Raw genomic sequence first — 24,592 nt, forward strand, 5'->3', positions numbered from 1 at the left:
CTCAGAAATAGCTCCTGGCAGGCACGGGGGACCATATGGGACACCGGGATTCGAACCAACCACCTTTGGTCCTGGATCGGCTGCTTGCAAGGCAAACACCGCTATGCTATCTCACCGTGTTTTAAACTTTCAGTGTTATATTGGGAAGAGTCTCTTTCTGCTTTATTTACTTAGATAGAGGAAAGCTAATGGTTTACCCATAATCTCCATTCCCAAAGCCTTTTCTTTACTTTTGTGTTTTTTAAGAGAAACTCACAGGAGAGCTATCATTTCCCTTTTATAATATTTTTTTTTAATTCTTCCCTTTTTCACCCAAAAGATAAACATTATAACCCATTCACAACTCATTCAATACACAGTTTCAGAGGGAAAAATACCAATGTAAAGCCCTAACCATAATAGAAAGGAAAGTATTTTTCCTTTTATTTTAAAGTACATATTTTATTTTATTTTAAAGTACATATTTTAGCGTGTAACTGCTTAGACACAGCTATGCAGTGAGATCTTGGACAGTCGTTAGGTGTGCAGTGCTTGTAAGTCTACAACTTGACGTCTATAAGTTCTTTATTTCTGTAAGTGAGAATATTAGTGAAGGATGGATTCAGGGGACACATACCCGAATCTCAGTGAATAAAAGATGGAAAGCAACTGTGCACATGAAAGGTTTTGTTTTCACACAAACACCTGAGGGAGAGTGATATGGAAAGAAAATTCTCGGTTTTGGACAACTAGCATGTGGAAGAAAAGCTATTTTAGGATGCTGCCAAATGTGACCCAAAAGATCTGGCTATACTGTCTTCTATACTGTTTTCCTTTTTTTTTTTTTTTTTTTTTCCCCAGGGGATTGGGCCATACCTGGTGTTGCTCAGGGGCTACTCCTAACTCTACTCAGGGGTCACTCTTGGTGATACAAGGCACCCTAGATAGTGCTGGAGATCTGACTCAGGGTCCAGGGTCTGCCTCATGCAAGGCAAGCACTTTACTTTCTATACTATTTCTCTGACCTCAAGATAGGTTTTTCTAAACCAGTGCTTTTGAGTAATCTCATTTGAGCTCTGTAGGCACCATTTGTGAAAGAAAGGTTTGGATTTGTTGCACAACTAAAGGAGGGGTCTTACGAATGAATGTGTTCAGCCTCAGAATTCTTTATGTAGATTGTGTTTTAATTTTTATGTATAATATTATGAGATGAACATTAATCAGGCACACCATATGTTAAGCAGCAATACTTTTTGTGGATTGGCAGGAAATTTCTCCTGGTGGATAGTGTTTTTGAATAAGCCATTGAAAACCACTGCTCGAGGTGACTGAAGCGGCCCCACTAGCTGTGCTGCCTGAGACAGTGAGAGCAGTCTGGGGTAACACAGCTCTGACTTTTGACCTCTTTTGTGGCTTGATGTGGAGCATATCTGAGGGCAGAGCACATGGAATCCAAGCGAGCCTTGTTCTGGGCAGGACTCTGTGGCCTAAGGTGACGAGTCTAGAAAGGACTTGAAATGCTAGCCTATGGTGGTTACAAAAAAGGAAATCCTTTTTCAGAATCTCAGTCTAAGAAAAGTTGTGTTAAATACTATTAGGGGCTGGAGCACAGCAGTAGAACGTTTGCCTTGCATGCTGCCTACCCTAGACGGACCCAGGTTTGATCCCTGACATCCCAAATGGTCCCCCGAGCCTGCCAAGAGCAATTTCTGAGTGCAGAGCCAGGAGTAACCCCTGATCATCACTGGGTGTGGCCCAGAAACAAAAAACAAAAACAAACAAACAAAAAAACCTCTTAGAACAATATGTAGAGTTACTGTATAGAGTAGAGAATTCTTAGGTGCACAGTTACTCAGCTATTGAACAGCTCACCTAAAGAAGATTGGAAGTCTATTTTTGTTTGTTTGCAACTCTGGCAATTCCCAGGGGTTATGCCTGGTTTTGCATTCAGGAATCACTTTTGGTGGGTTTCAGAGTACCAGGAGGCCAGGGATCCAACCCAAGTTGGTTGTGTGCAAAGCACATGCCCTACCTACTGTACTATCACTCCAGCCCCAAAGATTCTTTTTCCTATATGTAAGTTATAGATTGATATCTTTTCTGATCTTTATTTCAGGCTGATGCCTCGGGGAAACAATCTATGAGCAGAGGATTCACTAAGGACAAGGTAGGTTTCTAGTTAATTAAGTCTAAAGTCATATGAAACATCTATAACAAGATTTGCAAATTTAAACATATCCTCTTTGGTTCATTGATTCCATTGATTCCATGCAAGATATTTTTACTAGACAGTATTTCTACGAATTTTTGTCTTTGATATGACCCACCCCCCAGCATAGTTTGGATACTAGAGGGCTAGAGGAAATGTGGAGGCATGTAAGGAGGCCCTTTGTTTCTTTTTTTTTTTTTTTTTGGTTATTTTTGGGTCATACCCAACAGCGCTCAGGAGTTACTCCTGGCTCTGTGCTCAGAAATCACTCCTGGCAGGCTCTGGGAACCATATGGGATGCCGGAATTCCAACCATCGTCCTTCTGCATGCAAGGCAAAAGCCTTGCCTTCATGCTATCTCTCCAGCCCCTAGGCCCTTTGTTTCTTTTTTTTTTGTTTTTTTGTTTTGTTTTTGGGTCACAAGGGCAGTGCTCAAGGGTTACTCCTGGCTCTAGGCTCAGAAATCACTCCTGGCAGGCTCAGGGGACCATATGGGATGCCAGGATTCGGGATTCGAACCACCGACCTTCTGCATGAAAGGCAAATGCAACCTCTGTGCTATCTCTCCGGGCCTGAGGCCCTTTGTTTCTATAGGATTAGTTTTGCAAAGGCATTGGAAGGGGAGAGCCATGACTGAGCTAAGGCCTCTAACTGGTGAGGTGTGTATGCTGCTAATGAGCTATATCCTTGGCCCCAGGATCTGTTTGTTTTTGGGCCACACCTAGCTATTGCTCAGGGTTTATTCCTGACTCTATGACTCAGAAATCACTTATGGCAGGCTTGGGGGACCACCTGAGAGACCAGGAATAGAACCTGGGTTGGTCCCAGATCAGCCACCTTCAAGGCAAATGCTGGTCCAGGAATTATTTCTTTTTAATTGAATAAAACTATCTTTTTACCTAATTTGCAGATTTGGAGCCACCCCACTTTGAAAAGCACTTAAATTAAACATACTCACCAGGGCTGGAGAAATAGCACAGCGGTAAGGCATTTGCTTTGCTCAAAGCCAATCCAGGACGGACAGTGGTGGTTCAAATTCCAGCATCCCATATGGTCCCCGGTGCCTGCCAGGAGTGATTTCTGAGCACAGAGCCAAGAGTAACCCCTGAGTGCTGCCTGCTGTGACCCCCCCCCCCAAAAGAACCCAAAATATAGTCACCAAACTTTTCTTCATATAACTCCAAAGCTATAAGATGTAGAGTTCATAGATGAGGTGAAACATTGGCAGTACCTGGTGACATGTAGCTCCTCCTCCCTGGGAAGTAGAACTGTGTGTGACATTCTGCCAAGCACGGAGCCACATATTCAGCCTGCCCCTTCCACAGATTTATAAAGTTCAGTTATTTTGTTTTGTTTTTGTTTTTTGGTCAGGGCTAATTGTCTCTTATTTTTTCTTTCAGACTCTCAGTTCAATCTTTAACATTGAAATGGTTAAAGATAAGACAGCAGAAGAAATAAAACAGGTACCATATTTTTGGATGTATAAGATGACCCCCTAATTTTACAGTTAAAACATAGGTTTAGGCCTATATTTGCTGTATAAGACAGAATGTTCCTGTGCTGCAACTGTATCTTCCACAGTGAGCCAATCACAACAAGCAAAGGTCCAAAGGTTATACTGTAATAGATGTCCTCTCTGACTCTGGCCAATCTGAGCAGGCTTTTTACAGTGTAGATTCGGGTCCAGAACATTGTCTAATTTGCATGCATCAAAAGCCTGCTTGGATTGGCTGAGTCAGAGAGGCGGTCTGAGCAGCCTGGCAGTGATTGGTACAGGATCGAGTTGGAAAATTCATTTTGTGGCAATATTCAGATAATTTTCGTTTAGCGGCATATTGAAACATTTTTCGGAATATTCTCAGCGTATAAGACGACCCTCAATTTTCGGTTATTTTCTTATACGCCGGAAAATATGGTAATTGCTGTGAATGGGATAGCATCCTTTATGTAAATGTGGGATTGTGTGTTTTGAGAAACAAATTTGAAAACAGGAAGTTTCCTGGCACCAACTCTTACCAAAATGAAAGGTAGTCGAAAGAAAGCAAAAGTTAAGATTACAGGAAAAATAGTGGCATGAGAAAACCTGTCTTTCCAGCTTTGCTACGTATGTCTAACAATTTATATGTCTTCTTTTCCACTACTTTACCTATAACTTATTTAAGATAAGCATTGCTCTACCTGGATTTTTATACTGTCTTTCTGTTCTTATTTTTTTTATTTTTTTTTATTTTGGGGTCACACTTGGTAGTATTCAGGGTTACTCCTGAGTCTGTGCTCAGGGATTAGGGGTCACTCTTGGCAATGCTTGGGGGTCCAGATGGGATAACGAAAATTGAACCCAGGTCAGCCACATGCAAGGCAAGTGCCTTACCCACTGTTACCTGGTTCCGGATCTTTCTGAATAACTTTTCATTTTCTCATTTCCACCATTCCTCCTTCCCCTGACACCCTCTCTAACTGACTACCCTTTAAGTGCTGCTTTCACATGCAGAAGTATGGCGCATTAGTTAGGACCCAGGCTCTAGAACCAAGTTTAAAAATCCTAGCTATGCTGCTTACTAGAACACATTTGACAAATTAATTACCATTTCTTGAGTTGAGTTCTCCTCTCTGTAAACTGGAGATAATAATAGTACGTTTCTCATAGTTATTTAGGGAATTAAGTGACTTAATAATTTTAACACTCTTAAAATAGTTTGTGGCACAGAGCAAGTGCTATATTTGTGCTTTAAATAAATGAATAAAAATAAGTTTAAAGTCACTGCTCAAAATGACCTCCCATGTCCCTGAACTCACAGCATCCTCCTTTATTATAGGATCTTCTGCAGGAAGCTTCCTGAATGCCTTCTTTCAAAGAACTCAGGCTCTAGCCTGCTTGTTTGGTAACTCCATGTGCCTTGATTGCATTGCAGTTTACATTTTCTTGTCACACCTTCCCCCCAATTAGATTATCATATGCTGTTTTTTGACATTCCTTTTAGTTTCATGCATTGATGTTTAAGTATATTGAAAGAATCAAAATAAAAGCAGTACACCATGTATCAGATATAGGATTTACTGCTTCATATGCAAGATTTCATAAATTCACATAAGCACCCTATCAAGTACAACTGAAGAAGTCATGAGAGCTAAGTAACATCATCAATGGTAAAGCAAAGACTCAAACCCTGGTCTACGTGACTGCATCACTAGGGGGTGATTCCTGAGTGCAGAGCCAGGAGTAACCTCTGCACACCCTGGTGCGGCCCAAAAGCAAAACAGCCAAATAAAAAAGGCACTTTGAGCTCTGATTTATATTGTAATTCTCATAAGTAAAGCACAGGTCTACATTATTTCAACCAGTCTTCAGAGCAGTCCTATAAGGTTGATGTTATTGTTGTTTTATTGATGTAAATTACACTGATATTACTTAGTTTCGGTAATTTGCCCGAAGAAACATTATTAGCAAATAATAGGAGCTGGAAATTTGCAGCCAATCTGCCTGACTCCAAATCCTGTTTTCTGAATGACTTATATGTTGGCTCTTAGAAGACCCACACAATTGGCTAGGGAATGTGCATTTGGGGAGGAAGAGAGACGATGTGAAAAACAGAGCCTGTCTCCTACACACATCTTGAAAGAAATTAATAACAAGGTCATTGAATCCATTTCTCTGACAATGATTTGTTTTTAAGAATTACAGTTTAATCACCTAGAAGAGTAGGTGCTATTAAATCTTTTTTGCAATCATGTACTACTAGTAATAAAAGCATGATGCTGGGTTTTCTTCTGTTATCAAATAGCATATTACTGTGAGCAATGAAAGCTGTCATCATTTCTTGGCGCAAGTTGAAAGGATCACCCACACGTCACCCTCTCTTTTTTTTTTGTACAGATTTGGCAGCAGTATTTTGCAGCAAAAGATACAGTCTTTGCCGTTATTCCTGTAAGTAGTTTGGAGGGAAATGAAAGTGTTATAGCATGAAGGTCAGGGCTCTAACCTTAGCAGGCATTTCCCTTTACTTTTTCTATGTTTATTGCCTCTTGAGAACTTGCATTTATAGCTCTGAGGTTTTTTATTATGCCCTGAGCACCAAAGATTGGAAGCTCCATATGGTATATTTATGGCTCTTGTTTTTCCTCTTTCTAGTTTAGAAATGTCTTTTTGAGTCAAGTCTCTGACAAGGGAGCACAGTATAAGTTCATGTTGCTGAGCAATTTCTGAATGTCTGTTATTTCTTCTTGGTGTTTTCCAATCTTGTTGTTGGAATTCAGGACAGAGCTTCTAGCATAGTTTCTTCACTTCTGCTCTGTCCTGTATCCGGGCTGACTTGGATTCTTCACCTAGTCTTTTTCTGGCCTTTTTTTTTTTTTTTTTTTTTTTTTTTACCAAGAGGCATGTTCTCATTTCCTGCTTAAAATTGCTATCTTGGAGGTTGTCAGCGACTACTGCTAGATCATTAAGCTCTGTGACAAGGAATGGATGTGGCTATCTTTTTCTGATTTGTCTTACTGCTAAACTTGTAAAAAAAAAAAAAAAGCATTTGATGTAATGTTTATCCACCGGTTTTCCACTTATTCTTCCATGAAGAATAATAGCCAAAGTTTATATCAAATACATAGTATGTACTAGCCTTATGTGTATTAGTTAAGTATAAGACTAAGGAAGGGAAAAAAAAAAAAAAAAGACTAAGGAAGGAATAGAGGCCAGAGCAATGGTACAGTGGGTAGGGTGCTTGCCTCGCATTTGACCGACCCATTTTCAGTCCCCAGCATCCCATATACCTGCCACCACCACCCCCACAATCTTGCAGGAATGATTTCTGAGCACAGAGCTCTGAGCACCACTGGGTGTGGCCCCAAAAGAAAGGAGAGAGGGAGGAAGGAGGGAGGGGGATGGAGGGAGAAAAAAGGAGGGAGGGAGGGAGGGAGGAATGAACGAACGAACGAATGTAGGTTACTATAGGTGGATTACTATTTTCTTCATACCAGGGCCCTGATTTTGCAGTACCTGGTATTGAACTCAGGGCCCCACTAGGTCTGTGCTAAGCTGCTTGAGCTGCCACCCACAAAGCACTATCTTAAGGATTCATCAGTGATAGAAACTAAGTTTTGTCATTTGAACTGAGATTCTAAAATTCAGTCTTGGTGAATTTAAATATTAAAACCTTTTGTGGGGGGCCTGAGAGATAGCACAGCGGCTTGCTGTGCTATAATAGGGGCGTTTGCCTTGTATACAACGGACCCAGGAGGGACCCATTTCAATTCCTGGCATCCCATATGGTCCCCCAGACTGCCAAGGGTGATTTCTGAGTGCAGAGCCAGGAGTGGCCCCTGAGCACTGCTGAGTGTGACCCAAACACTAATCAATCGATAAATAAATAAAGTTTAAAAAAATGAAACCTTTTTTGGATTCTTGTTACTAATTAATTTTCTTTTTTTTTCTAATCTACAGAAAGAGAAGTTTGATTTGATCTGGAACCGGGCTCAGTCCTGTCCAACAGTAAGTCCAGTGACCATATAAGAATTGCTTGTCTTGGGCCCGGAGAGATAGCACAGCGGCGTTTGCCTTGCAAGCAGCCGATCCAGGACCAAAGGTGGTTGGTTCGAATCCCGGTGTCCCATATGGTCCCCCGTGCCTGCCAGGAGCTATTTCTGAGCAGACAGCCAGGAGTAACCCCTGAGCAACGCCGGGTGTGACCCAAAAACCAAAAAAAAAAAAAAAAAAAAAAGAATTGCTTGTCTTTATTTTTAAATAAGAATGTTTTCTTTTTAGGTGGGGGTAGTCCAAGGTTCCACAAGGCCTCTGCTAGCAGTATTTTACTTAACCACTGCAGGCCTTGCCATTAGTGCTCAGACCTGGCAGAATCAGGCTGCTCGAGCTCGCCTAGGATGGACCGCGGTTCGATCCCCCAGCATCCCATATGGTCCCCCAAGCCAGGAGTGATTCTGATCACATAGCCAGGAGTAACCCCTGAGTGTCACTGGGTGTGGCCCAAAAGAGAGAGAGAGAGAGAGACACGGAGGGACAGAGGGACAGAGGGATGGAGGGAGAGAGGGCCCGGAGAGATAGCACAGCAGCATTTGCCTTGCAAGCAGCCAATCCAGGATCAAAGGTGGTTGGTTCGAATCCCGGTGTCCCATATGGTCCCCCATGCCTGCCAGGAGCTATTTCTGAGCAGACAGCCAGGAGTAACTCCTGAGCACTGCCGGGTGTGGCCCAAAACCCAAAAAAATAAAGAGAGAGAGAGAGAGAGAGAGAGAGAGAGAGAGAGGGGGGGAGAGGGAGGGAGAGAGGAAGGAAGGAAGAAAGAGATAGGAGAAAAGAGATAGGAGAAAAGAAAAAAAGAAAGGAAGGAAAGAGAAAGAAAGAAAGAAAGAAAGAAAGAAAGAAAGAGAGAGAGAGAGAGAGAGAGAGAGAAAGAAAGAAAGAAAGAAAGAAAGAAAGAAAGAAAGAAAGAAAGAAAGAAAGAAAGAAAGAAAGAAAGAAAGAAAGAAAGAAAGAAAGAAAGAAAGAGAAAGGGAAAGGAAAGGAAAGAAGGAAGGAAGGAAGGAAGGAAGGAAGGAAGGAAGGAAGGAAGGAAGGAAGGAAGGAAGGAAGGAAGGAAGGAAGGAAGGAAGGAAGGAAGGAAGGAAGAGAAATCTTGACAAACCTCAAGCTCACTAAAGGTCAATCTAAGATTGTTTTCTTCTAGAAGTAACGTTTATATTTATATTTGAGTTAATTTTTGGATCTAGTGTGAGATATGAGTGCAGTTTTATTCTTTTCAATATGGATATCCAAAAGTTCTAGTATCATTTGTTGAAAAGAGTATCTTCCCAAACATCAGCAACTGTATTGAAAAGGGGAGAAGCTGACCCTTTCTCCCATCTCCCTCCACAGTACTTTGCAAAACCTTAGGGTGTGTCCTGTGGAGCCTGCAGTGCTCAGGGTCATGTGGGAAAGTGAACTGAGGCCCTCCTGGCTCTGGCATGGAATCTTATTGATGGCCTTGAGCATATGGTGTTTTCCTTGCATGCGGCTGACCTGATTCAATTCCTAGCAGACTGGGAATGTATAAGATAGGGGGTGGGAGCTAAACAGTTGCCTTGCACACAACCAACGGGGTTCAATTCCCATTATCCCATAAATTCCCCCAAGCACCACTTTTAAAAATAATTTCTACGTGCAGAGCTAAGAGTATCCTGAGTATTGCCTGGTGTAGCAAAAAAAAAAATTGGACTGTTTATAATTTGTTTTGTATATAACCATCCTGATTTTAATTATCTTGTGAATAAAATCAATTCCTTTTTATAATTAATAATGTAAAGACATTTATTTGGGGTTAGAGGATTTTTTGTTTTAACTAATCAGTAATTCAAAGATATTTCTTTGAGTGCCAGTGAAATGAGTTCCAAGAGGGATTCACTTGTATCTCTAACGCCTTTTTCCTTTCGTAGTTTGGGAACTATAATATTGGTTTTTAGATTGTATCATCACATAAATTTTGTAATTAAAAATATTTTTGGGGGCCGGGCGGTGGCGCTAAAGGTAAGGTGCCTGCCTTGCCTGCGCTAGCCTTGGACGGACCGCGGTTCGATCCCCCGGTGTCCCATATGGTCCCCCAAGCCAGGAGCAACTTCTGAGCACATAGCCAGGAGTAACCCCTGAGCGTTACCGGGTGTGGCCCAAAAACCAAAAAAAAAAAAAAAAAAAAAAATATTTTTGAAGCCAAATGGTGAAGAAATGGAGTGAATAATTCAGGAGGTTGGGTGTTACTGATAATCTTAATTCATTTCCTCCTCGTTGTGTATTTGATTCTCAGTTTCTGTGTGCACTACCAAGAAGGGAAGGTTATGAGTTCTATGTCGGGCAGTGGACAGGTACTGAGCTCCACTTCACTGCACTTATAAATATTCAGGTAAGTAGCCTGTGCTCATTTCCTGAAGAGATGAGGCCTACCCCATAGTGGAACTAAGATCTCTTGCTCAGACCTAAAGGAAAAGACTATCTGATAGCATCCATGGTATTTGCTGTGAGATATAAAACTGTCATACTTGATATGTTGGGTTAGTGTTTTGAGGCCTTGTTGAATATCTAGACGTGGGAAAGACTACACACTTAGGCAGCTAAATTGCATGTGGCCAACCGGGATTTGAGCCCCAGAATGCCGTATCGTCCCTTGAGCAGAGATCACGAGTAGTAATCCCTGAGTAAACTCTGAGCACTGTTGGGTATGGATCAGAAAGGTTAGTGGGACTGGAAAGATAGTACAGTAGATAGGAAACTTGCCTTGTGAACAACCAACCCAGACTTTATCCCCAGCACTACATAGGGTCTCTCAAGCCTTGCTAGAAGTGATCCCTGAGCATAGAGCCAGGCGTAAACCTTTAGCACTATCAGGTGAGGTCAAAAAAAAGAAAAGGGGGCCGGAGAGATAGCATGGAGGTAAGGCGTTTGCCTTTCATGCGGAAGGTCATTGGTTCGAATCCCGGAGTCCCATATGGTCCCCTAATCCTGCCAGGAGCGATTTCTGAGCATGGAGCCAGAAGTAACCCCTGAGCACTGCAGGGTGTAACCAAAAACAAACAAAATAAAAAAAAAAAAAAAAGAATTTAAAAAAAAAAAAAAGAAAGAAAGAAAAGAGGGGGCCAGTGAGGAGGTAAGGTGTCTGTCTTAAAAGCGCTAGCCAAGGGCCCAGAGATATAGCACAGCGGCGTTTGCCTTGCAAGCAGCCGATCCAGGACCAAAGATGGTTGGTTCGAATCCCGGTGTCCCATATGGTCCCCGTGCCTGCCAGGCCCTGAGCAACGCCGGGTGTGGCCCAAAATCCAAAAAAAAAAAAAAAAAAAAAAAAAGGCGCTAGCCAAGAAAGGGCCTCGGATCCCCCCTCATCCCATATAGTCCCCCCAAGCCAGGGGCAATTTCTGAGCGCTTAGCCAGGAGTAACCCCTGAGCATCAAATGGGTGTGCCCCCCCCCAAAAAAAAAAAAAAAAGAAAGAAAGAAAAGAAAATGGGACCGGAGAGATAGCATGGAGGTAGGGTGTTTGCCTTGCATGCAGGATGGTGGTTTGAATCCCGGCATTCCATATGGTCCCTCAAACCTACCAGGAGCAATTTCTGAGCATAGAGCCAGGAGTGACCCCTGAGCACTGCTGGGTGTAACCCAAAAACCAAAAAAAAAAAAAAAGAAAAAAAAAAAGAAAACCAGGCCAGAGCAATATTACAGCAAGTAGGATGCTTGCCTTACACAGAGCCATTCCAGATTTGATCCTTAACACCCCATAGGGCCCCCTGAGCCTGCCTGCCAGGAGTGATCCCTGAATGCAGAGCCAGGAGTAACCCCTGAGCATCACCAGGTATGGCCCAAAAACCAATGAAAAGAAAAGAAAACTTAATAGACAAAGTTCAGGTTTTTTTTTTAAGGTGGTAAGTATTTCCTCCTACACTGAGATGTTAGTGAAGTGAGAGGAAATCCATGTTCTTCCATCTGAACTTGAAATCTGGTAACCTGCTTCGTCCATTCTATATGAAATTATGGTGTTCCCATTCTTTTCCTCCCATCCTCTACCCAGGTTATTTTTAAAACTGCATTACAAATCTGACCCATGTGCAAACTCTCCAGCTGTTTGCTGCAGCTTAAAAGAGCTCAGTCTTCAGAGCCAGCCAAGGGGAGTAGATTTCAACTGTAAAATGCACTAGCCCATAAAAGTGGCAATTACACAGGCATATTGCTTTCTTTAGAACTTGATTTGGTAGCTGCTTGTGCCATTTTGTTTTTAAATATATGGCCATGATGAAGGATTCACTGCCTATTGTAAACATTTTCTGGGAAAAAAGCCAAACCTTTTTCAATTGAAGACACAAATAACACCTTGCAAACTGTCAGTTTCACAGTACCTTGGCAGGCCTCTCAGCCCCCTGCGTACCAGTCCTCCAGCTCACTAGCAACCAGGGGCTGTTAAGCGTCAGAATTTCCTCTAGACTCTCTATTGCTCTGAAATTGTGGGTTTTTTTGTGGTGATATCTTATTGAGTCTTGATAAGTGTTCCTTCTTACAGACCCGAGGGGAAGCGGCAGCCAGCCAGCTGATTTTATATCACTACCCTGAACTGAAGGAAGAAAAGGGCATAGTGCTAATGACTGCAGAAATGGATTCCACATTTCTGGTAAGAATCACCTTTTCTCTCTTTGGATTTATCCAGTGGCCCTGAAAATATTTCTTCTGCCAGAACTCAAGAGGTAAAGTTCTAGAGACATGTATTTGTTTCTTAAAGTTGACAATACTTTTGTCCAGCTCAAATTCCTCCAAGTTGAAGTTAGTATAGATACTCATTCCCTTAGAAATGATTTAAGGGCCTGGAGAGATAGCACAGCGGCGTTTGCCTTGCAAGCAGCCGATCCAGGACCAAAGGTGGTTGGTTCGAATCCCGGTGTCCCATATGGTCCCCCGTGCCTGCCAGGAGCTATTTCTGAGCAGACAGCCAGGAGTAACCCCTGAGCACCGCTGGGTGTGGCCCAAAAACCAAAAAAAAAAAAAAAAAAGAAATGATTTAAAATTTGGGGCTGGGGAACTAGGTAGTATAGGGGTTAAGACACTTGTCTTGCATATCGATTCCCTGCACTGCATATGGTCTTCTGAACACTGCCAGGAGTAACTCCTGAGCAACACCAAATGTAGTCCTAACGCCATCCCCCAAAAAATGGGGGCCAGAGAAATAGCTCAATTAGCTGAAGTGATGCTTTGCATGTAGAAGACCCAGGTTGGATCCCTGGCAATGCACAATCCCTGCTCACCAGAACTGACTGGATTCTTTTTTTCCCAGCCATATCTAACAGTGCTCAGGGCTGACTCCTGATTCTGTACTCTGAGATCATTCCTGTTTATTGAGCATAGAACTGAGAATAGTTCCTAAGTACCACTGGGTATGACCCATAAACAAACCAAAAGATTTTTTAAAAAGTTCTGAAAACAAAGTTTTTTATCTCGAACCTTAGCGGTAGGGCATTTGCCTAGCACATGGCTGACCCAGGACAGACCTAGTTTTGATCCCCAGTGTCCTATATGGTCCCAGAGCCAGGAGCAATTTCTGAGCGCATAGCCAGGAGTAAACCCTGAGCATCAACAGATGGGGCCCCCCCAAAAAAAAAACAAGCAAAAAATAAAAGACAAAGTTTTTCATTTAGCTTAAACTCCTCTGTAAATAAATCACAGATGCCCACTTTTTGACCTTATTTATTATTATGGTATAGAATTTGTACACATTTTACTAGGTTTATATTAATATGCTTACATATGAGAATCTACATTATACATAGTTACATAGTACCTACACTTATCATCTTTCTAAAGTCTAATATTTTAGTGCCAGGAAGATGACTCAAAGGAGAGAGGCCTCATGTTTAGTACATGGCACTGCAGGCCCTCAAGTCCAACAGTGCCATGTCGTTACCTGAGTATTGCTGAGTGACCTCCAGACTACCAAACACGGCTGGGGTGTCTCCTTCTCCATTAAAATAGTAAAATCCAATGATTCTAACTGCATGCCTAACTTTTCTATAGAGAAATGTGAAGGACTTCAGAGTAGGGATGAATTCAAAGTTTAGAGTCAATCCATCCTTCATCCTCCTCCACATTATCCACAGATGTAGCATTTATAAGACATTAGTGATTTTCCCTCTGATTTTTTCCATTTGTGGAGATAAAGCATTGACCATAAGCTCATAAGTGCTGATTTCCACTCTTTGTTATCTGCACACCCAAGTTCAAGAACCATTCTATAATAACTGTACAACCTCTTTGCCTAATGCCTGCTCATTTAAGTTCTATTTATTTAGTAAGATTTAAGTTTAGGATAGTTTTAGTAAAGTAGGTGTTTCTTTCCCCTAAGATTTTTTTTGTTTGGTTGGTTTTGGGCCATATCCAGAGATGCTCAGGGGTTACTACTGGCTCTGCACTAAAAAATTGCTCCTGTCAGGCTTGGGGGACAATATGGATGCCAGGGATGAACCCAGATCTGTCCTGGATTCTGCTACATGAAAGGCAAATGCCCTACCACTGTGCTATCACTCTGGCCCTCCCGTAAGATATTTTTATGGGGGAAACATACCTAGCAGTGCTCAGAGTTACTCTTACTCTGTGTTTTACTGCTCAGAGACCATGGGTGCCAGGGATTGATTGCACCAGGGTCAGCCATGTGTGAGGCAAGTGCCTTAATAAGTCTTATACTATCTCTCTAGTTCCCTGCCCCCATATTCTTTAGTACCATACCCCCTTGTTTTTATCTCTCAAAATCTACAGAGAGAGGCAGTGTTAGCTCATAATAGTGTTGAGCCCTAGATCTCAGACAGTTGTAATTGTTTTTCTATTATTTCAGAAACTTTTCAGTTACATTTCTCCCATTCTTCCTTCTACCCATCACACTCAACTGGAATCATTCAAAATCTCATCCAGAGGAGGACCTGCTATTACTGAATAGACAGGATGATCAGGGACAGGTTTAGGATAATCAGCACCTTATTTTATACTTTGTAAGTCAAGTGTGGTTGTTAGATATCCAAGTAGTCGATGTGAGATATATGAGCCTGGAGTTCAACAGAGAGGTCCAGATTGGAGACAGAAACAGGGGAACTATCAGAATGCAATCTTATTTAAAGTTTAGAGGCTGGGACCCCTACCATTGGGATAAGGCACTTGTTTTTCATGTGGCCAACCCTGATTTGGTCCCCCAACTAGCATCAGTAGTGACCCCTGAGTACAGAGCTAGTAGTAGCCCCTGAACATTGCAGAATGTGGCCCCAACTAATAATAATAATGATAATTTTTGAGACTAAATTAAATCATCAACTAGTAAATGAATATGGTGAGAACTCTACCACTGAACCACCCATTTATGCGTAGTAAATTATAGAGGAAAGGTATCTTAGATGAGGCCTGAGCAAGGATATTTAGTCAATGAAGCACTTGTCTTACATGTGGCCAACCTGGGTTCTATTAGTGACACCACATATAGTCCCCTAACCTCCTCCAAGAGTGATCCCTAAGTGCAGAGATAGGAGGAAGCCCTGAGCACTGCTGGTTGTGTCCCCTCCACAAAAATGTTTTGCATATGCATTCTAAGGAAAATGAGGTAGTATTAACAAACAGGTATAAAGAGAAAGTCAGGAAAAGGTAAATAAATGGAAGAATACCCTAGAAATTAAGATATAATATTTCAAGAAATTGAGACTAACCAGCTGGCCACAGCTCAGTAATAGAGCAGATAGGAGGAGGATTGAGAATTTACTAGGTTTCAGAATATGGATGTCTTTGGAAACCTTTATAAGACTGTTTCAAATGAGGGTTATATTAAAAAGAATGATTAGAATATATTTAAGGGAGAGTGGAAAAGAAATTAGACCATAAACAAATCACTTTATGGGTGAGGGGATCTCCCACTACAGTGTTCAGAGATTGACGGGATCTCCAACTGCAGTGTTCAGACTGATGGGATTTTCCAAGTACTCTGAGGCAATGCTTGGGTGACCTATCCCAATAATTCTTAAGACCCAGGATGGAGGTCCCATGTCAAGGAATCATGTGGTACAGAGAATCAAACCAAGGTTGACTCATCCGAGGCCTGTGCCTTAACCTCTGTGTTACCTGAGTCTCCTCCTCCCAGGTTGTTTTTGGTTTGGTTCCTTTTTTTTTTTTTTTTTTTTTGGTTTTTGGGCCACACCCAGCGTTGCTCAGGGGTTACTCCTGGCTGTCTGCTCAGAAATAGCTCCTGGCAGGCACAGGGGACCATATGGGACACTGGGATTCAAACCAACCACCTTTGTTTCTGGATCGGCTGCTTGCAAGGCAAATGCCGCTGTGCTATCTCTCCGGGCCCTGGTTTGGTTCCTGAACCACATTGGGCTTGGGAACGTCTCCTGACTTGGGTCCCAGGGATCCAGCATGCAAAGCACCTGCTCCACTTGTTTGAGTTATCTCCCCAACCAATAATGTCTTTTAAGGGGTGTTTCTTTGAAGGGAACGAGATCAAGGAGAATCCTTTAGCTGGTGGGGGAAAGTAAAAACGAGAATTTTTTTGTATTGGTTTAACTGTGAAAGAAATAACATTGTATTTGTAGACTGATGGAAACATCCAGTAAAAAGAGAAGTATTGATAATGTAGGAGAGGAGACAAACCGGAATAGAAGGATATAGTCAATGGAAAAGGGCAACAGCTTGTAGACTTTTTCTTCAGATTGCTTAAAAAGAGATCTCGGTGCTGGAGCGATAGCCAACAGCTAAGGCATTTGCCTTGCATGTAGCTGACACTGGTTGATCCCTGGCATCCCACATGGTCTCCCGAGCTTACCAGGAGTAATTTCTGGGCACAGAGCCAGGAGTAACCCCTAAGCATTATTGGGTGTGGCCTATAAACAAAACAAACAAAAAAGAGAAAGGTCTTGGGCTACAGATAAAGTTCAGGGATTAAAGCGTTTGCTTTGCAATGATCCCTAGCACTGCATATGGTCTCCTGAGCCCCCACCAGGAGCGATCCCTGAGCATTGCTGAATATGGACCAAAACAAACAAAACACAAGTATGTTCTTAGTGACCAAGGAAGGGACTCCAGTAGCTGGAGCACATGGCCTGCATGAGACCCCTGGATTCAATCCTCATGAGCAAGACAAATATTACCCCAGTAGACCCCAGCACTATTAGCAGGTATCTCTTCCCCAATGCCCTAAACTTTCTGTTGAAATGTTAATCCCTTCTGGATGGTCAGACCTGCTCACACCTGGAATGGACAGGTGATTTTGAAGAAAGAATAAGAGTCTGGCAGAGAGGAAGAGAGAAGCTAGGAAGCATGGAAAGCAGCAGGAAGAGAGACAGAGCTCCTGAGAGAAAGAGATGAGTTGGCGGAAGGGGCTAGAGGCACCAAGGGAGGCCTTACCCAATACGTGAACTTTATACTTTATTAAATCAACAGGTCCCCACTTTAATTTAAAAAAAAAAAATAGGGGCCGGAGTGATAGCACAATGGTAAGTAGTTGTACGTGGCCAACCTGGAAAAAGACTCTAAATCAATCCCGGCATCCCATATGCCAAAGCCTGCTAGGAGGACTTCTGAGCACAGAGCCAGGAGTAACACCAAAAACAAACAAACAAACAAACAAAATAAAACATCAAGTAACTCCTGAGTACCACCGGGTGTGATCCAAAAATAAAAAAACAAACAAACAAAAAAAAGATTTGACACAGCAATGTCGTTATTTTATTTTCTGATCTATCTTAAAAGTGGTTTCTAGAGGTAGCGGAGGCCCTTGCTGCTTTGGCATTTCACACCTCACTTGGCAGTCTCCAAATGCTGCACATCATCATTCAGACTTGCTTTCTGCTCATAACATTCACCAGCATACCAGACAACATATGTTTGCCTTGCAAAAATCAAATGAATTGTGACTTTCCAAAGTAGCACAGAACTGAACATGTTAGGATTTATTGTAAAGATAATGATTAAGAAATGGAAAACCAGGGCCAGAGTGAGGTGCAGGGGAATAAGGCAGATGATTTGCATGTAGCTACTGTACCCATGACCCTGATTCAAACTCCCAATTGGGTGTGCCCCCCCAAAGAAAATGTCTTTAATGTAAAACCTAGAAATGAAATATAAAAATCTGAGCTAGAATTTATAGAATTTCCAAATACTTTAAAACAAGTGACTAGAAATACACAAAAACTTGAAATTTCTTTTGAACTAATTAGCTTTAATGCTGAAAACTGAATAGTATATGCAAGTGGCTAGCCTAATTTTATCCTATATCTGTGCCAATAGATGATTTCATTGAAAATATAGAAATGGTCTTCTTGGGGCCAGAGAGATAGCATGGAGGTAAGGCGTTTACCTTTCATGCAGAAGGTCATTGGTTCGAATCCCAGCATCCCATATGGTCCCCCGTGCCTGCCAGGAGCAATTTCTGAGCCTGGAGCCAGGAATAACCCTTGAGCACTGCCGGGTGTGACCTAAAAACCACAAAAAAAAAAAAAAAGAAAAAGAAAAAAAAAGAAATGGTCTTCTGTCAGGAAACTTCAGGGGTAGGGTCTCCTTGTACTTAGGCCAAAGTTTTTCCTTTCCATGACCCCCATACTTTGGTGGGCCCATGCAAATGATAATTGCCACACTAACATTGTTTTTACAGTGCTCCTTTGACTCCAAACCTTAAAAAAAGTTGATGGTCACTATCACTAACAGGTATAAATAGCACAAACCTGAGAACAATAATCCATGTTAATTTATAAGAATTGTGTCCTTGTGGTATCTTATAAATAATGCACTGTATGCAGTACTGAATAGTTGTATCATGCTGATATATTTAATTTTGTGTGTATCCTGTAATTATGTTATAATGTTTTCAGAGAACTTACTGTAAAGAACAAGATATACCCTTGATGTACTATACTAAGCATTGAATGTGTTTGAGTTTAGAATGGTAATACTTCCTTATTAAAAAAATAATAATAAAACATCTAATACTGTAAAAAAAAAAAAAAAGAAAATGTAGTAAGGACTAGGATAAAGACATGGGTGATTGGCTCACCATGATGATTGGTAAAGGAGGTAAAATTATTCCGAAAATGACACCCGGACTGAACAGAAATGTAGCCAAATAAGGAGAAGGGATTGGAATAAAGGCTTGGAAGCATAAAAAGACTAAGGACTGAGCAAATGCTCTGCATTTAGGGGTTCTAGGTTCTGTTCCCAGCACCACATGTTTACCAAGTACCCAAGTAGCACTCTGAGCAATGCCAAGTATGACCCACAAACCCAAAAAGAAAGAAAATAGCCTGGGATATTGTAAACAGTATATATGAAATATGTACTGCTTATAGGATTGTGCATATAGGTTTGGCTTTATCCTGAGTGCACAAAGCATTATTAAAAGACTGAATGCTGGGGCTGGAGAGATAGTACAGCAGGTAGGGCATTTGCCGTGCATGCAAACAGTCTGAGTTCAATCCAGACTGTGAATTGTGGTATGGCTCCCTGTGCCCACCAGACATTTTTTGTTTTCTAATTTGGGGGTATCACACCCAGCGGTGCTCTGGAGCTACTTCTAGGTCTAGGGTCATTCCTGGCAGTGCTTGGGGTTGATTTGGGATACCAAGGATTGAATCAGGGTCAGCCGTGTACAAAGCAAAGGCCCTATCACTGTGCTATTACTCTGGCCCCAACCTTTTAAACATTTTTAAAACTCTAGACTGATTAATGTGATCAATAGCAATTACAATATTCTATATGAGAGATAAGAAAGTCCTAACCTGGGGCCGGGCGGTGGCGCTGGAGGTAAGGTGCCTGCCTTACAAGCGCTAGCCAAGGAACGGACAGCGGTTCGATCCCCCGGCGTCCCATATGGTTCCCCCAAGCCAGGGGCGATTTCTGAGCACATAGCCAGGAGTAACCCCTGAGCGTCAAACGGGTGTGGCCCAAAAACCAAAAAAAAAAAAAAAAAAGAAAGTCCTAACCTAGAACAGGTGGTAAGAATTATGGAATAGAAAATAATCCCAGAAATACAGAAGGAATAAAGTGGGCAGGATTTGGTAAATTATTTGTATCTATGAAAATGAAAGAGGGGAGATCAGGTTGTTAATTTGGCTTCTTGTTGAACACTATGGGGAATAAATGTTTATCTTCAGTATTGGAAAAGGATTACAGCTTGGTGTGGAGAGTTCGGAGTAAACTCAACAGACTGGCATACCTGCTTTGTCATGTGAATGGTTCAGTTTTGATCCCTTTTACTGTATAGACATCATTGTCAGGAGTGACCTCTGGCCCTAAGAACCTAGCCAAGATTGTCCTTTCAGGGCCGGAGAGATAGTATGGAGGTAAGGCGTTTGCCTGGTGTGCAGAATGTCAGTAGTTCGAATCCCGGCATCCCATATGGTCCCCCAAGCCTGCCAGGAGTGATTTCTGAGCATAGAGTGAGGAGTAATCCCTGAGCACTGCCAGGTGTGACCCAATAACCAAAAAAAAAAAGATTAGCCTTTCATCATTATAAGATGTAGCACCAGTAAAAGGGGACAGAATGGAGAGGGTTGTGGTCATACCTCTCCAGGAGAGAAGGCTTTCTGTATCTCCACATTATTCACCTCCAACTACAATATTGACAGTCCTCAAACTAGTGACTACAACCTTTATTTAAACAAAATCATGGGGCCAGAGTGATGGGACAGAGGTAGGGCATTTGCCTTGCATTCAACTGACCTAGGACAAACCATGGTTCAATCCCCCGGTGTCCCAGATGGTCCCCCAAGCCAGGAGCGATTTCTGAGCACAAAGCAAGGAGTAAACCTTAAGCGTCACCAGATGTGGTCCCCCCCAAAATAAAAACAAACAAACCATATCATGTCATGTAAAAACCTCAGGATATAACCACTTGAATAGGAAAAGAATCAAGGCAGCTTTAGAGAGGTTCCTTGGACACTGCAGTTTGAACCCTGCTATTCTAGAGTGAATCCAGTTTAATTGACTTCTACCTTTGCATCCTAACCGAAGACCATGTTGATTGACAGGCTTCAAGAGCATGGCATCTGCCTCAGATGACTGCATGCACTTGCTTCTGAAATTGTTTGCACTTGCATTTTCCTCTGGCTCTTCTGCTCTCTTTCTTATGGTGCCAAATCAACCCCCAAGGCTTCCCACAAGCCAGACCTGTACTCTGTCTCAGAGCCATATCCCCATCCCGTAAGTTGATTGCTCTTGAGGCATGTTTGAGTGTAAATGATAAAATTTGATGAAGTGGAGTTACTGACCTTGACTATCTTAATTATCTTGCACTCCTGGAACCAGTGTCCAGGAGAAGTGGAGGGAGGGTCAGTTGGGAGTCCAGAGGTCTGCCATTTGCTAAAGTATAACCTTGGGCCTGTCCCTGAACCTCATCTATTTTGGTTTCAGACCTGTTAAATGAGGCCTGCATGATCTCTGAGTCCCCTTCTAGCTCTAAAATTCTATTAATTTAAAGTAGGCAGCATTTTAGAAAAAGGCTTTTGATTGAAGATCTTGTCTTAGAGATTAGTGCCTGCTTGTGAGAAATGACCCGATCATCCCATGAGGGGAAGTACGGGGAAAGTGGCCTCAGGTACTTATAAACCTGACTTCATCATTCTGTAGATAAATATATAGTGCACTTTGAACACAGATTCTTGTAGGAATTTCTCATTCTCTTTTGGGTTTAAGTTTGGCCATATGAACATGGTGCCTCGTTTTCTGACACTGAGGTCGCTGACTGTCAGAAACACATTTTGTAAAGAATTTGTCTGATCAGGCAAGAACTTATTGTTCCTAATAGTTGGAATTGACCACTGTGGGCAAGAACTGGGTATTGAAAGGAAGTAAAGTGATACACATTATACCCCTTTAGTAACAGTATTACAAACCATGGTTCCTAAAAACAAAAATTGGGGGGAGAGAAAGAAGTATGGTATCTACCATAGAGTCAGGCTGGAGCATATGGGAACAGGAGGGAAACTGGAGAAATTGGTGGCGGGAAATGAACACTGGTGAAGGAATGGGTGTTGGAACATCGAATGACTTAAACTCAATATCAACAGCCTTTTAACTCTGTACCTTGTGATTTTATTTTTTTGGTTTTAGGGCCACAATCAGTAGCATTCAGCTTACTCCTGGCTCTGCACTCCAAAGTCACTCCTGCCTGGCTCGGGAGCCATATGGCTTGCCAGGATCAAACCTGGGTTGGCCACATGCAAGGCTATATACCTGCTATGCTATCACTCTGGCCTGGTGATTTAATTTAAAAAAATATTTTTTAAGAACTTACTGTTCTGGGCCGGAGAGATAGCATGAAGGTAAGGCGTTTGCCTTTCATACAGAAGGTCAGTGGTTCGAATCCCCGCATCCCATATGGTCCCCTGAGCCTGCCAGGAGTGATTTCTGAGCATAGAGCCAGGAGTAACCCCTGAGTGCTGCCAGGTGTGATCCAAAAACCAAAAAAAAAGAAAAAACTGTTCTGGACCCGAGCGATAGCGCAGCAGTAGGGTGTTTGCCTTGCATGTGTCTGATCAAGGACAGACCTCGGTTCTATCCCCAGCGACCCATATGGTCCCCCAAGTAAGAGCGATCTCTTTTTTTTTTAATTGGATTTTGGGTCACACCCAGCTGCGCTTAGGGGTTACTCCTGGCTCTACGCTCAGAAATCCCAGAAATCCCCCCCAGCAGGCTTGGGGGATCATATGGGATGCCGGGATTCGAACCACCGTCCTTCTGCATGCAAGGCAAACGCCTTACTGCTGTGCTGTCTCTCCAGCCCCAGGAGCGATTTCTGAGCACAAAGCCAAGAGTAACCGCTGAGCCTCACTGGGTGTGGCCCAAAAACAAAACAAAACAAACAAAAAGAACTTACTGTTCTTTCACAGACCATTTTTTGATCTGGATAATTATCACTTCCCCCACCTACCTCTAAGTCACACTTAGGGGCCAAGGATAGGGCTCAAATGACAAAGCAGAACTGGGTTCAGTCCCCAGTGATCCTGCCTGTCCCCACCCCAGTATCATCAGGTGTGACCTGCACAATATATTTTTAAATATTTCTGTTTTTTGTTTTTTTCGGGCCACACCCGTTGATGCTCAGGGGTTACTCCTAGCTAAGCGCTCAGAAATTGCCCCTGGCTTGGGGGGACCATATGGGATGCCTGGAGATCGAACCACGGTTCTTCCTTAGTTAGCGCTTGCAAGGCAGACACCTTACCTCTAGCGCCACCTTGCTGGCCCCTAAATATTTCTTAATTTATTCAACAAATGTTCCCCAAATATTACTATATTCTGGGACACAAAATGAACACATAATTTAGGAATTCCTGCTAGGAAAGAGACAGTGAAGAAAGGGAAAGGAGAAGGGCCAGAGCAATAGTACAGTGGGGAAGGTACTTGCCTTTCATGCAGCCAACCCAGGTTTAACCTTCAGCACCCCAGATGTCCATTGAGCCCATCAGAAGTGATCCCTGATCACAGAGGTTAGGAGTCAGCGCTGAGCATCATTGAATATGCCTCTAAAATTTTTTAAAAAGAAATTGGCACACAAGCACCACAGCATGATAAATAATGATACACATATGCATGAAGTAATTTTGGGATCTGAAGGACACCCAACTAAGATGAAAAGTCAAAGAGTTAGAGAGGCTTTCAGAAAGCAGCAACCACTGAGAGAGGCACCCCATCCATCACAAAATGCAGACCCAGAGTTCTGGAGCCAGGTGCATTGAAGGACCTTACTATTCTTTTTCCCTTGCAGAATGTTGCTGAGGCACAGTGCATTGCCAACCAAGTTCAGCTCTTCTATGCCACTAGTCGGAAAGAGACCTATGGGTTGGTGGAGACTTTTAACTTCAGACCGAATGAGTTCAAATATATGTCTGTCATCGCTGAACTGGAGCAGAGTGGGCTTGGAGCACAACTAAAAAGTGCTCAGAACCAGGAGAAGACTTAGAGCCGTAAGGGTTTACTTTCAGAGTCTGCCCACCTTGGACAGTGTAGAGCCCTTTGACTTCTCTGGAAGGAGCTCAGCATCTCTCATGAACAATCTCTAATGAGTCATCATGGAGGCCATTACTTGATATTCAGGAATGAAGGTACCCAGACATTCTGATAATGATCTTCCCATATATCTGAGGTTTCCCTTGAGTGTTTAAGGTTATAACCAGAAACAGCCAAGGATCCATAGGATCCATAGGATGATCTTTTTTCATGTGATAGTGCATTTGCATTCTGGCCATGTTGACTGTGCCCGCTTTCATGTGACTAGTTCTTTATCTTCATAAATATGTGACAGGATAAATAAGCTTGAAGGCTTGCTTTAGTTAGATCTAGCTTCCCTGTCCCTTCCTGTGCACCACTTGGCTGGCCCAAGACATCATTCAAGTAACCTTAAATCCTAGACTAACCAGATATTGCCTCAGGATTGAGACTTCACCTAGATTTCCCCTCATAGTTGCCTTTACGGTAACTATTTTGGAGTATCCATAGATTTCAGGTTTAGTTACACACATAGGTACAGCATCTGCATATTTTTAAACCATAATTGTGATACCCCCTCCACTGATTCTACTATTAGAAGCTGTGTATTGGATGGGAGGCAGATTAGTGCAGTATAAATAAATCAGTGCATCTATACAAAAAAAAAAAAAATCCATCCAGGTGTGCATGCTTTTTTTTTTAAATCAGAAATTGTGCCAATACTGTATTTTTTAAGTGAGTGGAAATAAATGCTCACAGGTTGAAAGTGGGGAGAACATAGCAATAAAAAATTAAGGCTGACTTATCATTTTTCTTACATGACATAATAAAAATCTAAAGTATCAACTAGCTCTCCATAGTCTCAGTACTGTGGACTGATCTGATCCAATTTTGTCTTTGGACTCAGCAGTTGATTAAAACACCAAAAATTAAGAAAGAGCTCCC

General features: G+C 42.3%; 1 protein-coding gene across 1 annotated transcript in view; it reads left to right on the forward strand.

Annotated features, from left to right (window-relative positions):
- Positions 1-24,493, forward strand: part of ATPAF1 (ATP synthase mitochondrial F1 complex assembly factor 1) — a 32,775-nt gene extending 8,282 nt beyond the window's left edge. Inside the window, exons 3-9 of the mRNA XM_049774917.1 lie at positions 2,096-2,146; positions 3,589-3,651; positions 6,063-6,113; positions 7,623-7,670; positions 9,973-10,068; positions 12,210-12,317; positions 23,427-24,493. Coding sequence (XP_049630874.1) covers positions 2,096-2,146; positions 3,589-3,651; positions 6,063-6,113; positions 7,623-7,670; positions 9,973-10,068; positions 12,210-12,317; positions 23,427-23,621 — 612 coding nt within the window. The 3' untranslated portion in view covers positions 23,622-24,493. The remainder of the gene's footprint in view (positions 1-2,095; positions 2,147-3,588; positions 3,652-6,062; positions 6,114-7,622; positions 7,671-9,972; positions 10,069-12,209; positions 12,318-23,426) is intronic.
- The last annotated feature ends 99 nt before the right edge of the window (positions 24,494-24,592 follow it).

This window comes from Suncus etruscus, chromosome 6, assembly GCF_024139225.1.
Source record: "Suncus etruscus isolate mSunEtr1 chromosome 6, mSunEtr1.pri.cur, whole genome shotgun sequence".
NCBI classification, from domain to species: domain Eukaryota; kingdom Metazoa; phylum Chordata; class Mammalia; order Eulipotyphla; family Soricidae; genus Suncus; species Suncus etruscus.